This window comes from Eutrigla gurnardus (genome assembly GCF_963514095.1).
Source record: "Eutrigla gurnardus genome assembly, chromosome: 8".
Classification (NCBI taxonomy): domain Eukaryota; kingdom Metazoa; phylum Chordata; class Actinopteri; order Perciformes; family Triglidae; genus Eutrigla; species Eutrigla gurnardus.
Genome location: NC_139922.1, coordinates 257,079 through 273,400, shown reverse-complemented (window position 1 = coordinate 273,400; position 16,322 = coordinate 257,079). Strand labels below are relative to the sequence as shown.

Sequence of the window (16,322 nt, the reverse complement as noted above, 5' to 3'; positions counted from 1 at the left end):
CCTCTTTGGCCAAAGTAAGAAAAGAGGAAGAAACAAAAGTAATTACCAAAATTGCTACTCTCACTCAGTGTATGCCTGAAGATCTGACAGAGGATGACAACAAGAATTAACTGAACAGCAGCTGAAGCTAGATGAAATATACAGAGTTAAAGCAGAAGGAGCTTATGTGAGATCCAGAAAGCAATGGTTGGAGGAAGGGGAGCAAAACAGCATATTTCTTTAGATTGGAAAAGTCACGCAGCATTCAAAAACTCAGTGTGCGAACTATACCGCGGCTTTCGGGGGGGGGGGGGGGGGCTCACTTATATTGGCGGGGGGGCTTGCGCGTGCCTCAGAGGACTTACTCAAAAAAACACATCCATTATTACAAGCCTGTATGCCAGCACATAAGCACATATCACATCCAACCTCCACACGCATCAAAACCAAAACATGCCAGTCTGGTTACAAGGAATCAAGTCCGCATTAACATGCGCAAAATAACCTCTGAAATACTATAACACGCATCAACAAACCATGGCGATTTGCCGGAAACAGACCTTGTCCACATGACGTTTAAGACATAGCGCCCCCACGCTTCAATGGTGAGGACAAGAATTGTATGCAGGCCGGTATCTTTATTAAAGTGAAATAGTGATCAATCACCCTCATGCAAATCATACATTAAAAATAGCCTAATTTTACACATGATCCATGATTATGACAAAACAAAAAAACAAAACAAAAAGGGGCTGCACGGTGGTGTAGTGGGTAGCACTGTCGCCTTGCAGCGAGAGTATCCCGGGTTTGATTCCCAGGTCGGCCTGGGTTCCTTCTATGTGGAGTTTGCATGTTCTCCCCGTGTAAGCGTGGGTTCTCTCCGGGTTCTCCGGCTTCCTCCCACAGTCCAAAGACATGCAGGATGGGGATAGGTTAATTGGTAACTCTAAATTGCCCGTAGGTGTGAATGTGAGTGTGAATGGTTGTTTGTCTCTACATGTTGGCCCTGCGATGGACTGGCGTCCTGTCCAGGGTGTACCCTGCCTTCGCCCAATGACAGCTGGGATCGGCTCCAGCCCCCCCGCGACCCTGAATATAGGATAAGCGGTAGACAATGGATGGATGGATGGATGGATGGATGTTTTCAGGGGAGCTTATGTCTCATTAAGGGGGGCTGAGACCCCCCTGGCTCCCCCGTAGTTTGCACCCTACAAAAACTCAATATTGATGGGACTGTCACAGATGATCCACAAAAGGTATCCAATCACTGTTTAATGTTCTACAAGAACCTGTACAAATCAAACTATGATAAAAACACTACAGATTACTTTGTTGGATATCTTTCTCAGTTAAAATCCCTAACCCTAACCCCATCAATAATGATCAGAGGGACATCAAGTCTCCTGGAAATGATGTCTTAACATCTGCATTTTATATAACATTTGCTGATAAACTTGCCCCCTTCCTCCATGGTGCATTCACCGAAAGCATCCATAACCAAACTCTTCCTCTGACCTGATACCAAGGTCAACTGGTTTTAGGGTTTTACTGTGAAAACTGTAACGTGGTCGCACAGAAACCGTTCCGGTGCATCCTCCAGTCCACAAGGTGGCGGTAATGCGCCTGAAAGCTGTTTACCAGCCTTCATTTAACAACTGAAGAAGAAACGCGGACGCCTCCACGGCGTAAACAATCGAGCCATCGAGTCAAGCCCAGGCAGACGGACCCGCTTTCAGCAACACGTCGACGTAGTAAAGTGCTGTTTCAAAGGGACCGGTAGCAGCACCATGTCCTATTTGGGCTGCGAGGACACGGTCCGGGATCTGAGGAGGGCTCTGTCCAACCCAAATGTCCAGTCTGAGCCGCTGCGCTACCGTAACACCATCCTGAAAGTGATCCGGTAAGTCCGCATCCAGTCCTCCGGTCCTTCAGTCCACCTGTCCCTCCAGAAAGAGAGAGGGAGTGGATCTTAAAGGATCAGTAACATTATAGCTGAGTGCAGCAGTGCAGTGTTGTGGTGGTCTCGTGGCTTTTAAGGTGCCTTATATGCACAGCCCGCCCAAGCCTGCTCTTTCAATTCAATTTTATTTATAGTGTCATATCACAACAGAAGTCATCTCAGGACACTTAACACATTGAGCAGGACTAGAATACGCTCGTGATTTTCAGAGTCAATACAATTTCAAAGTCCAAACATCACCCATGGGCAAGCGTTACAGCAACAGTGATGAGAAAAAACAGCCTTATAGGCTTTTAGGCAGAGATCTCGTGCAGCCCAGGCCCCTGGGCTCCAACTGCATTTGGTGTTGGTAGTAGTATTAACAGCAGTGGTGGCATTAACAGAATAGAGAGTATCCACAGTAGTAGTCCATGATAGCAGGCACAGCCACAGATGGATGCATCCCAACCATGTCGCTGTAAAAAGCAGTAGTAGTTGAGCAGTCACACAGCGGGCAGGTGGAGCTACAATATGGTGTTTCCAGCATCAGGCCAGTTAGCAATCTGCATCGGTCAGGACCTCAGCGGACTCTGCTGGACCAGAAAGCATAGCCAGACTCCCAGGAGTAAACACACACACACAGACACACAGACAGAGAGAGAGAGAGAGAGAGAGAGAGAGAGAGAGAGAGAGACTAAGTGTGTCACTAAAAATAAATCCCCCAGCAGTCTAGGCCTATGGCAGCTTAACTAAGAGTTAGTTTTAAGCCTACTCTTAAATGTGGGAACAGTGTCTGCCTCCCGAACCAGAACCGGAAGACGATTCCACAGAAGAGGAGGTTGATGGCTGAAGGCTCTGGCCCCTGTTCTAATTTTGGAGACTTTATGAACTACAAGTAACCCTTTTTTCTGAGAGCATAGTGCTCTAGCAGGACATTAGGGTTTAATGAGCTATTTAAGATATGATGGTGCCTGACCATTAAGAGCCTTGTAAGTGAGGAGAAGGATTTTAAATTCTATTTACTGGGTCATTCCGTGTCATTTCATCAAATTTCTGAAAATCTTCCCACCTGACCATCTCAGAATGTCCTGAAAAAATTCAAGTACAAAGACACACTTGTTAATAGGACAAATCCAAAATATTAGGTCTCTACTGTCAATAGTTTTCTCATGAAACATCATTGAATGAAGGGTAGTTTAGACGGTTTTTGGCATCATGCTCTGAAAAGCCATTTTTAAACAGCAATATCTGGAAAACTATCTCACCTGTGGCCTTCACAATTTTTACAGAGTATATCTGTTACTAATAGCCTCCAGACATGAAATATCAGGGGTGTAGCTCAATGATAACCTAGTATGGTAGGTACTTAAAATTAGGCTTTTTGAAATAAAGTAGTACATTTGAAGAGTGGCTGAGCTCCCATTTTTGCAGATAAAAGACTTCTATCACTTCTGCCTCTATCTCTGGGGTTAGCTGAAACATTCTACAAAATATGGTCTCTCTTAGATTATTAGTTTCACAGATATTAAGGCTCAAAAATGGAAGTAAACACATCTTTGCCCAACTTCAGAGTCATATTCCAAAAAACTGACAACACGTATCAGGTCCAAACTTACTTTTTTTGAAAGATCATATTCTTGTTAAAATCATATTTAAAAATCGGGAGGGTGTTTTGCCTCATTTTGTCGCAGTGATTTTTTAAAATCCTGATATTGGTGGGTTTTTTTGTGGCCGTTTTTGGTACTGCATGTCTTATTATCCTACAAGTAAACATCACAGCAGGGCAATTCAAATGTGTTTTTTACCATTTACCAAAGACTTACATGTGACTAAATGCTACTGATAAATGTAGCCTCACGAAAACATTAAAATGTAGCACAGTTGTAGAGGCAATAAGTCCTTGAATGTGAGTTGAACATGCTGAAAGCAGCTTTAATGTCTTATGAACAAATATAGCATAATATTGAAGACTGTACATTTTGTCATACTTTAAGTATATAAATTACACAACTAAATCAAATAATAATCCTAATTTGAGCATAAGATTTTACATTACAGTACAAAAGTCTCCAAAGTTTGATATTGAATAACCCTGCTCTCTGGACACGGGTGTCCCTCAAGGCTCAGTATTAGGACCGCTTCTGTTCTCACTATACACCAGATCACTAGGTTCTGTTATCACATCGCATGGATTCTCCTACCATTGCTACGCTGATGACACCCAGCTGTTCCTCTCTTTTCCCCCGTCCTCTGACGCTCACATTGCAACTCGCATCTCGGACTGTCTGGCTGACATCTCTGTCTGGACAACTGCACATCACCTCAAGCTTAACCTGAATAAAACCGAACTCCTCTTCATCCCAGGGAAAGACTGCCCTCACATGGACCTGTCGGTCACTGTTGAGGGCATCACAGTATTTCCTTCCTCAACTGCGAGGAACCTGGGTGTAATCCTCGATGACCAACTATCCTGCACCCCCAACATCACTGCTGTGGCCCGATCCTGCAGATTTGCCCTCTACAATATCCGCAGGATTCGGACCTTCCTCACAAAGGATGCAACGCAGCTCTTGGTCCAAGCACTGGTCATCTCCCGCCTTGACTACTGCAACTCTCTCCTGGCCGGACTCCCGGCCTATGCGATTAAACCATTGCAGCGTATCCAGAACGCTGCAGCACGCCTTATCTTCAATCTACCCAAATTCTCCCACGTGACCCCCCTCCTCCGTGACCTCCACTGGCTCCCTGTTGCAGCACGCATCCAATTCAAGACGATGACACTGGCCTTCAGGGCCATCAATGGAACGGCACCTGCCTACCTTCAAACACTGGTCAAACCTCATGCCCCGAAGCGAGCACTCCGCTCCTCTACTTCAGCTGGCCGGCTGGTACCACCATCGCTGAAATCAAACAAATGTCGCTCAGCAAAGTCCAGACTCTTCTCTGTTCTGGCGCCTCAGTGGTGGAACGAACTCCCGACCAATGTCAGGACAGCAGAGTCATTTGCCATCTTCCGAAAAAGGCTCAAGACTCACCTGTTCAGACTTCACCTCGACTCTACATAGCATGACCCACTAACACCCTCCCTCGACCCCCCCCCCCCCCCGCAAAAAAAAAAAAAAAAAAAAAAAAAAAAAAAAAAAAACTCGGATCGTAGCACTGTTACTCTTGAAGTACTACTTTACTCAGATGAGGACCTAGCACTTGTTCTATTTTTAGCTCTTACTGCATCGGCAATGATACGTCGTGGTTTCTTTGTTTCCTTCTTTTGACAAATGTACTTATTGTAAGTCGCTTTGGACAAAAGCGTCTGCTAAATGACCTAAATGTAAATGTAAATGTAAATGAATAACAGTTTGTCTCTATGCTCACTATGAGACAATATGTGAGTTATGATCAGAAATGGTGGATAGGAAGTATCAGAGATGTTTCAGATCAAGATGAAGATGTATTGGTTCAGTTCATGCACCCACATGGCCCTGCCAAGAGTTTCTACTGGCCAAGAAGAGAAGATGTGCAATGTTCCACTGCAGCATAGAATTGCAAGATTTGACGTTCCCTCTACAGAAACTGGGTGCATGTATGCCATCAAAAAAGATGAGCACAACAGAGCAGAGATGTACATTAGAAAATTTCTAAACTGACTGCCAAATTAATGAATGTGACAAAGGAATTGGATCTAAAAGATGAAAAATGTGTGATCCCTCATAGTGAGCATAGAGACAAACTGTTATTCAATATCAAACTTTGGAGACTTTTGTACTGTAATGTAAAATCTTATGCTCAAATTAAGATTATTATTTGATTTGGTTGTGGTATTTATATACTTAAAGTATGACAAAATGTACAGTCTTCAATATTATGCTATTTTTGTTCATGGTTTAAGACATTAAAAGCTGCTTTCAGCATGTTTAACTCACATTCAAGGACTTATTGCCACTGAAACTACAACTGTGCTACATTTGAATGTTTTCGTAAGGCTAAATTTATCATTAGCATTTAGGCACATGTAAGTCTTTGGTAAATGGTAAAAAACACATTTGAATTGCCCTCCTGTGATGTTTACTGGTAGGCTATTATGACATGCAGTACCAAAACCAGCCACAAAAACCCCACCAATATCAGGATCTTTAAAAAATCACTGCGACAAAATGAGGCAAAACACCCTCCTGATTTTTTAATATGATTTTAACAAGAACATGATCTTTCAAAAAAAGTACGTTTAGACCTGATACGTGTTGTCAGTTTTTTGGAATATGACTCTGAAGTTGGGCAAAGATGTGTTAATTTCCATTTTTGAGCCTTAATATCTGTGAAACTAATAATCTAAGAGAGACCATATTTTGTAGAATGTTTAAGCTAACCCCAGAGATAGAGGCAGAAGTGATAGAAGTCTTTTATCTGCAAAAATGGGAGCTCAGCCACTCTTCAAATGTACTACTTTATTTCAACAAGCCACATTTTAAGTACCTACCATACTAGGTTATCATTGAGCTACACCCCCGATATTCCATGTCTGGAGGCTATTAGTAACATATATACACTGTAGAAATTTTGAAGGCCACAGGTGAGATAGTTTTCCAGATATTGCCGTTTAAAAATGGCTTTTCAGAGTATGATGCCAAAAACCGTCTAAACTACCCTTCATTCAATGATGTTTCATGAGAAAACTGTTGACAGCAGAGACCTAATATTTTGGATTTGTCCTATTAACAAGTGTGTCTTTGTACTCAAATTTTTTCAGGACATTCTAAGATGGTCAGGTGGGAGGCATTTGATGAAATGACACGGAATGACCCTACTGGGAGCCAGTGCAGAGAAGCTAATACAGGAGAAATGTGATCCCTTCTTCTAGTTTTAGTCAGAACACGCGCTGCAGCATTCTGGACCAGCTGGAGAGCTTTAAGAGATTTATTAGAACAGCCTGATAATAAGGAATTACAATAGTCCAGCCTTGAGGTAACAAATGCATGGACAAGTTTTTCTGCATCTTTTTGAGACAGCATTGGCCTTATATTAGTTATGTTACGCAGGTGAAAGTAGGCTGTCCTTGTCGTTTGTTTAATATGCGAGTCAAAGGACAGGTCCTGGTCAAAGATAACTCCAAGGTTTCTTACAGTAGTATTTGAGGCGATGGCAATCCCATCAATAGTCGCTATATTTAGACAGCGAGCTTCGAAGGAGTTTAGGCCCAAGTGCAATAACTTCTGTTTTATCCGAGTTTAACATCAGGAAATTGCAGGTCATCCAGGATTTTATGTAATCAACACATGTCTGGAGTTTACCGAGGTGATTGGTTGCTTCAGGCTTGATTGATAGATATAATTAGGGCTGCAGCTATGAAATCTTTTTGTAATCAAGTAATCTACCGATTATTCCATCGATTAATCGGATAAAAAATGAACATTGTATATAGTTCCCATATACACTGTTAATTTCTTAACACATTCGGTCAATGACTATAAACTAGAGATGCACCGATCCGATACCCGGATCGGATATCGGCTCCGATATTGACTAATTAGCTGGATCGGATATCGGATGAATGAGGACGATCCAGCATTCCGATCCACTCATTCCATTTTTATTAATATCATACACAGCAATACAGTTACAGCAATCTAGTCACTTCAATTCTATGTTTGCAACGCTGGTTACGTCATCACGCAGAGCACACACAGCAGCTAGTGATGAGCAAACACAGAGCAACATGGAGCAAGCGCCAAGCCATTGTTTGTTGGGTTTTAGGCAGCTGCTATATTTTGTATTACATTTTAAAATATCTGTTTGCAGTGCACTTTACATGGTTACAAGTAGGGGTGTGTATTGGCAAGAATCTGGCGATACAATACGTATCACGATACAGGGGCAAAGATACAATATATTGCGATATATTGCGATACTGTAGGAACAACGATATATTGAGTTTCTTTGAAAGAATTGAATTTAATTGTAGCAAAACTGTAGCACATAGCACACACAATGCTGTTACATGCTTAACATCAGCTTACTGGATTCGAACAAAGGGATCTATATTTGTATTTCACAAGAGAAGAAATACAAGCATTTGCAGGATTTTTTGGATAAACAAATGAAAAAAATAAGTTAACAGATTTCTTGACTCTGTTAAAAGGTTATCCCTTAACTGTAATAAGCAGGTTCAAATTTCTGAAGTTGAAAAAGAAAATGCAAAGTCACTGCAACATCTGCTCTTTATGTGCAGGCTGAAGAAATGAATATATGCCTTTCAGTAAAAGTCTCAAATACTTGCAAATATATGCAGTCCCTGTATAATCTAACATAACAATACTTTTTCTGCAATATCAACAGTCATTAGCTTAAAACGAAGAAAAAATATGTAAACAATGTTACATTAAGGCTGTAGATATTTTAAGATATCTGCTTAGAGGTTCACAAACAGTGAGGAGTTTTTGATTTCAAAGTAGTTATCGAAAGAAAATATGGTCTCTATACCTTCAAACGTCATAACACTTTTTCTGGCTGTTACCACAAAGAAATTAGCATATACTCTCTCTATAATCAAATATGAAAGTGCTTGTAGGATTCTTAAAATATTAACAAAAAATGTAAACTGTTATTGACAAAATAAAGTACAAAGCCCTGCAACATCCACTTTTTCAGTGTAATCTCAATAAAGGAATTTACTTTTAAGTTTTTATTTAAGTCCAAGCGTCGCATGTCAAAGCGACTCTCTCTGCTGAGCTGAGCGAGTCCAGCACCGTTGCTTTGACTTCTCTGTACAACTTCGGGAGAGCGATGTCCGTGATGTGTTGTCGGGAAGGGATGGTGTAACGGGGCTCCAGTGTTGTCATCATATTACGGAATCCCTCATTCTCCACAACACTCAGAGGACGCATGTCTTTACAAATAGAAGAAAGTACTGACTGTGTTATCTTGGTTGCGCGAGTTGAGGTCGCTGGTAGTTTCGAAAAGTTAACTTCTTGAATAGTTCGCATTCGCCGGTGAACTGTGCTAAGTTAGCGGTTAGCATGCCACAGACTGGCGCTCTCGCGGGATCTCGGGATCTCATTGTACCTTTGGCGCGGAAGACCTAATGACTTCTGCCAACTAGCGGCCAGAGGTTTAATTGCAACACAAAAATGAACAAACGCCGTGAATATTTGCATGTTAATTGTTAATAAAAAAATCGATACAGTGCTGTTGAATATTGATATGGTATCGTCAAATAAAATATCGCAATATTTAAGTGTATCCATATTTTCTTACACCCCTAGTTACAAGTGTTTCTTTTTGCTGCTAATGTACACTTTGTTGTTTGTTAATAAATAATATTTAGTACATTTAAATTTTATCATTAAAAAAGTTCATAAAGTCATTACTACTAAGATCTCTAGGAATACATGGCTCAGTAGAGCTGTGACTCTTTGTCAGCCTGGCTACAGTACTGAAAAGGAAACTAGGGATGTTTTTATTTTCCTTTATTAAAGATGAGTAGTAGGCTGCTCTGGCATTACGGAGAGCCTTCTTATATGTTTTAAGACTGTCTTACCAGACTAGGCGGGATTCTTCCAGTTTGGTGGAGCGCCAGATGATTTCAAGATTACGCAATTTTTGTTTTAAATTACGAATTTGGGAGTTATACCAGGGAGCTAACTTCCTATGTTTTATAGTTTTCTGTTTTAGCGGAGCAACAGAGTCGAGTCATTCTCAGTAGACTTCCAGATTCATCTGTAAGAGAATCAATCTGGGAGGGACTAAAATTAACGTATTAGTCCTCCGTTTCATTATGACATGGAAGTGAACTCAAGATTGGTGGAATCACTTCCTTAAACTTAGCTACAGCTCTCAGTGTTTCCCCTAGAATTTTTTTCAGGCCCGGTGGTACCCACCGAAAAAACCCTAAACAGGCGAGACGTGTGGGATGGTGTATTGGTGCAGTTGGATTAAGTCAGGTGGCACAGCAAGCAGTCTGCAATTCTGCAATTATTATATTTGCATTCAACATTTTTGTTGAACCAGAGTGTATTCAAGATCACAAGGGAGAGAGTGACTTATTAAGGTGCTGGTTGATGGAAATGATCAGGGTCCAGAAAAATATGGCTGGAAAATGATGAGCATCACATTAATAGCTACAGATACTGTAAAACACTACAACGACATATGAGTGCATATATTGTCTTATTTTATCAAGTAAAATATAAGTTATAGGTTTACTCAACAGCAGTTAACTCAAAGTTCCACATCTTATCAAAAACAATCCTCCCCCCCGGGGAGGGGGGGCAAACGGGCTTTGGCCGGTTGTACGTCATCACGTCCTAATACTACACACACATGGCGTGATGTTGTTTTTAAGGAGCGCCGTCTCTGCTTATATTTCTCGACAACACTCGACCTGCATCAGCGCATGTGCGCACGAGCGGATCTGTGCGAGCAGACAGCGCGAGCGCAGCGGGTTTTGGACGGAGACACACAGCGGCATTTTTATTATGTAAAAATAAATAATAATGTAATGTAATAAAATAAATATTATGGACCCTATGGACCGGTTCCGCTCACACCACGAGTCTGAAGAGTGCAACAGCTTATCAAAATACAGTGTCAACGTTCCGTGTTTTCAAAGTAGAAAGCGACATCGTGGTGGTTTAACGAGGCGGAACGGCATCAGAACAACATCAAGCGCGTAAAGTACACGGAAGAAGAACGTAGCGGGAGCGCGCGGCGAGGATTGTTGCGGCCGCGCGTCTTGCGGAGCAAGTCTGCTGTGCTGCGCGGAGGCGCTCCTAATGTAAATGATTATTGATTTATGAATGAATTGATAGGTGGCTTATTTTTGGTATATTGATTTTTTTTTTGGCCTGGCGGCAGGTCTCCTTGGCCTGGCGAGCCGCCAGGCCTGTACAATGGTAGGGGAAACACTGGCTCTATCCGATAGACACAGAGAGTAGTAGCTTTTTCCTAGAGGAGCGTAGTCCAGTAGTAATAATTCAAAAGTTATCAATTAATCGTCAGATAAAGAAGAATTTTGAGGAAAGATTATTAAGTTTTCGATTTCAACGCCATAAGATAAGACGAGGTCAAGAGTGTGGCTGTGACAGTGAGTTGGTTTATGTACACTCTGACTGAAGCCAATAGAATCTATTAATGAGGTAAATGCTACACTAAGGCTGTCATTTACAACGTCCACATGGACATTAAAATCCCCCACAATAATAACTTTATCTGATTTAAGGACTAAACTTGGTAGAAACTCAGAGAATTCAGATAAGAATTCAGAATATCTTTCCCATCTCCCCCTCTGTTTCCCGTCTCCCCCTCAGGTTGATGTCCCAGGGTGTGGATGTGTCGGGCCTGTTCAGTGAGATGGTAAAAGCATGTGCCACTGTAGACATAGTCCAGAAGAAACTGGTCTACGTCTTCCTGTGCTCCTACGCCACTTTAAACCCGGAGCTGTCTCTGCTGGTCATCAACACGCTGAGGAAAGACTGTCAGGATCCCAACCCCATGGTCCGCAGCCTGGCCCTGAGGAACATGACCAACCTCAGGTGAGGCCTCGGCACACAACATCAGCCTGTGAGACCTGGAACCATGCGGTCTATAGAACCATGTGGTCTTGGAACCATGTGGTCACTGGAACTATGTGGTCCAGTGTTAATTTCGTTAACGAAAACTATGACGAAATATGTTCGTCAAAAGCATTTTTTCTATGACTAAGACGAGATGATGACGAGCTAAAAATAGATCCTTGATGATAAAAACTATGACGAGATGTCTGCTTCGTTTTTCGTTAACGAGACGGGACGGGACTAAAATGTTAATGGTGTTCTACGGACATTAAAAAAAAAAACATGCGTTTTTTTTCCCTCTTAAACTAGAGAAACGGGGCTAAACAACGGTACCCTGCTTGCCCATGTGAGCGATTTATTTCTGACAACAAAACGAATGCGTAAAGTTGTAAAGATGTGACTAGATGTCTCCTCGTCTCCGTGGTGCATTTGTCCGTTATGTTTATGTATATCGATCATTATTTTCATCCGCCATCTTGCTAGTGACGTATAGAGTTATGTTTATGCATCGGACGCTCGTATTGGCTCCCGTAGCGGCTTTTACAGCCAATCGGAAAGCCTGATTTACGCTTGGCCGTGAGTTGTTGTGTTTGCCAACACGGGAGACACGGAGGAGTTCACAGCAGAGCAAATGACGGTCAAAGAGTTATTGTAGTGATAGAGAAAGTTAAATACATAAATGGCACAGAAGAAGTACACTATATACACACATATTTAGGGCAGGGAGTGGAAAGGACCATTCCTGGCAACAAAACCGCCCATGGACACTACCCAAAATAATATCAATATTTCATAGACAGAAGCAGCTAGAAGCTTGATGGAATGGAATTGTCCTGTTGTAATAGCTCGCCACATGCAGCCCATAGGAAAAGAATGAGACAACAGATTCAACATAGGCCAAGTTATGGACCGGCAGCTTAAAGCAGACGCATGGGGGCGGCAGTGCTAAAATGTGACTAAAAGTAATGACTAAAAGTTGACTAAAATGTTTTTACTTTTCGTCGACTAAAACTAGACTAAAACTATGAAGGTAAACAATGACAAAAATGTGACTAAAACTAATAAGCATTTTCGTCTAAAGACTAAGACTAAGACTAAGACTAAACTAACTCTGATGTGATCTTTGACTGTGTGTCTGCGTCCAAGATTACCCAGTCTAGTGGAGTACGTGGAGCAGCCTCTGACTGCAGGACTGAGAGACCGAGCAGCTTGTGTCCGACGAGTGGCTGTTCTCGGCTGGGCCAAACTACACAACCTGCAGCCCGAGTGTGAGACAGGTAGACAGCTTGGATCTGGTCTTTTTTTTCCTTCAGTGTTATTCAGGGACAGTTGGGGTTCTGACTTCACCTGCTTGGGAAGAGATGTTCAGAAGGGTAGACCATTTAGTACTTAGTGATAACGTCATGTTTTTGTCACGTTTCCGTCGTGTTTCCATCATGATTAAATCGTGTTTCCATCACGCTTCCGTCACATTTCTGTTGTGTTTACCTCATGTTTATGTCACATATACGTCAAGTTTACGTAGCATATGTGATAATGTCATGTTTACGTCATTTTATGTCATGTTTACGTTGTGATAATGTCGTGTTTACGCCATGTATCCATCGCGTTTGTCGTGTTTACGTCACTTTCCATCGTTCAAATCCATTTACAACATCTACAACCAGTGGAGTCATTTTCGCCATGTTTTCACACTGTGTATGTTTCCTGTCTCCAGGGGCCTCATTTATAAAGCTTCAGTACGCACAAAACGGGGCTGGAAACGTGCGTACGCCACTTTCCACGCAAAGGTTGTGATCTATAAAAACCAAACTTGACGGGAAAGTGTGCGTACTCGTAAGCAAACTCTGAGGCATGCGTACCGGTACGCACATTCTGGAGACTGGAGGGGAATCAGCGATACAGATGTCAGATTGTAGGAAGTAAACGTGAGAAGAACTATTATAGTTTTGATGACTCGCACACATTTAATTTCACTCCATTTCATACGTTGGATCCGCGTTATCATGAGGAACTAAACTTCATAAACACCTTCTTTTAAAATCCAACCCGTATCTTAAATCAAAATAATTTCGAAATATTGAATCAACACCGTCACCGCAGGAGGAGGAGGAGGAGGAGGAGGAGACGGCCCGACTGCATGTAATACAGGATACAATAAATATCCTCCATTAGATCACTGCAGAACACAGCGGGAATAACTAAATATTCTCCTTATGTGCATATGTCATCAACACACATACATACTGCCATTAAGCCATCGTATACTTGTTACACTTTATCCTCGTTTTTAAAGCCCAAGTTATGCTTCCGTGTCGACACAACGCAAGGGGGCTTGCCCTTGCCCTTTTTGGAAGGGCCTGACGTGCACCTCCCAAAAATCCTAGACGCGCGTCGAGGCGACGCAACACCAACGCAGCGGCATTGGCTGTGATTGGTCCGCTAACTACATCCGCTGGAGACCGCTTTCTGGTTTCCACTCATAAACACCGCCATTTAAACTTTTAATAGGCTACTTTTATTGTTTGCACCTTGTCACTTTTGCACAAAGAAATAAAACACCAAGTTCTGAAAAATTGTGGATGTTGTAGAAGAAAATGTGTTACCTTACATTTCTTATTTGTTCCCCATATAATGTTCCTTTCTCTCGGGAACATCAAATGTCCTGCTGAGCTGTTTCTATTGAATTTAAACCTTGCTGTCTTGATGAAAACACTCTTTGATCAAGGCCCGATGAGTGACCCCTGTAGTGATATCGTTTAGCTCTCTCTCTCGAGAACAGTCACACCTTGTAGATATCAACAGATGTCTCTTCCTCTGCAGAGAGACATGTGTTGATTCAATGCAAATCCACTCATGACGCCTTCCCTTTTGTTCTCCCGAATGTTCTGCATAAATCCACCTCGGCCAGGCCATTCGGGAGACTGGATCTTCATGGATACACTGTGAATTTCTTTTCTCCACTGTCAGTGATTAAACCTCATTTGAACCAGCCACAGAATTGGACCTGAAGAGTTTTCTTCCACAATATGGCTTTGTCTGCAACTTGCTAACCCTGGGCTAGAGGACGTCTGGACTGGAGGGAGTGATTTTGAATATTAGCAATCGGTGCCAAATTCAAAGGGTAAAGGAAGCCTCTTGTAAAATTCCTAACTTTTGCTGATATTCACAATACCCTGTCTCAGGTCCGGATCTTCCATAGACCCAGGTAACGCGATTTAAATTTTCAAATAGCAGCGGTTGACTGCAGGCTGTTCTGGTGAGTTTTAAGCAAAAAGGCCTTTTGTAGTATAATGACGGATTACATGGTGCGATTCTCTATGAAGTGACCTTATGGGTTTGAGTTTTTCTCTGTGTAACGGATTATTATATGAGGTTGATGATATTGTAGTAGGGGTAGCCAGACCGCCGATCATATTGTCCTAAATCCTATTGGTAGTATAATGACAGTTTGCATAGTAGAATTCTCTGTAAATGAGGATTTTTCTATGTGAGGGATTATTATATGAGGTCGATGATATTGGAGTAAGGGTAGCCAGACCGCCGCTCATATTGTCCTAAATCCTATTGGTAGTATAATGACAGTTTGCATAGTAGAATTCTCTGTAAATGAGGATTTTTCTATGTGAGGGATTATTATATGAGGTCGATGATATTGGAGTAAGGGTAGCCAGACCGCCGCTCATATTGTCCTAAATCCTATTGCTAGTATAATGACAGTTTGCATAGTAGAATTCTCTGTAAATGAGGATTTTTCTATGTGAGGGATTATTATATGAGGTCGATGATATTGAAGTAGGGGTAACCAGACCGCCGCTCATATTGTCCTAAATCCTATTGGTAGTATAATGACAGTTTGCATAGTAGAATTCTCTGTAAATGAGGATTTTTCTATGTGAGGGATTGTTATATGAGGTCGATGATATTGAAGTAGGGGTAGCCAGACCGCCGCTCATATTGTCCTAAATCCTATTGGTAGTATAATGACGTTTTATATAGTGAAATTCTCTGTGATTGAGGATTTTTCTATGTGAGGGATTGTTATGCGAGGTGGATGACATTGAAGTAGGGGTAGCCAGACCGCCGCTCATGTCATCGTAATCCCTATTTGGAAATATAATGACGATTTGCATGGTGAAACTCTCTGTGATCTTATGGATTTCAGTGTTTCTCTTTGTAAAAGATTGTTATATTGAATGAATGAGGTGTGTATAACTGGTTTGAAAGTTGTATGAGCTCATCTTGTTTGTCGATGTAGTGTATTTGTGTTTTGCTGTGATTTAAGGCCCGCTGCGGCCATAAATATGTTGTTTTCTTACTGTGAGAAATTATTGCTGGAATTGAGTAGTTGTTCGGGAGGTTACAATTGAACACAACATTCCAGCTCTAATTCCTCATCCGTTAGTTAATAACCTTTTGTTCACTGTGATTCACGACTGCTGTTTTGCGATAAACCACGTGGCTAAGAGCACTTTATTTTCATGTAAATACAAATTTTTCTTCACTGTGTAGTATCACTTCTTTAGCTAGTTGGGTTGTGTGTCTGTTAATTAATTTTCCCCAATCTACTTTAGTTTTCTTTTTAAATACGTTATATATATTTTTTATTTCTTGTTACTCAAGACTGTTAGTAACTTGCCCTTTATCCCTTCTCTAACTACACTCAACAAAAATATAAACGCAACACTTTTGTTTTTGCTCCCATTTTTCATGAGATGGACTTAAAGATCTAAAATTCATTCCAGATACACAATATTACCATTTCTCTCAAACATTGTTCACAAATCTGTCTAAATGTGTGATAGTGAGCACTTCTGCTTTGCTGAGATAATCCATCCCACCTCACAGGTGTGCCACAT

At 41.6% G+C, this 16,322-nt stretch overlaps 1 protein-coding gene across 2 annotated transcripts in view; it reads left to right on the top strand.

Annotated features, from left to right (window-relative positions):
• Positions 1-1,648: 1,648 nt before the first annotated feature.
• ap4b1 (adaptor related protein complex 4 subunit beta 1) overlaps positions 1,649-16,322 on the top strand; it is a 57,981-nt gene continuing 43,307 nt past the window's right edge. The window contains exons 1-3 of one of the 2 annotated variants that reach the window (XM_084015386.1): positions 1,649-1,879; positions 11,218-11,442; positions 12,619-12,740. In XM_084015386.1, coding sequence (XP_083871512.1) covers positions 1,767-1,879; positions 11,218-11,442; positions 12,619-12,740 — 460 coding nt within the window. In that variant the 5' untranslated portion in view covers positions 1,649-1,766. Of the gene's footprint in view, positions 1,880-11,217; positions 11,443-12,609; positions 12,741-16,322 lie in introns of both variants that reach the window. The other variant, XM_084015385.1, reaches the window with a different exon arrangement.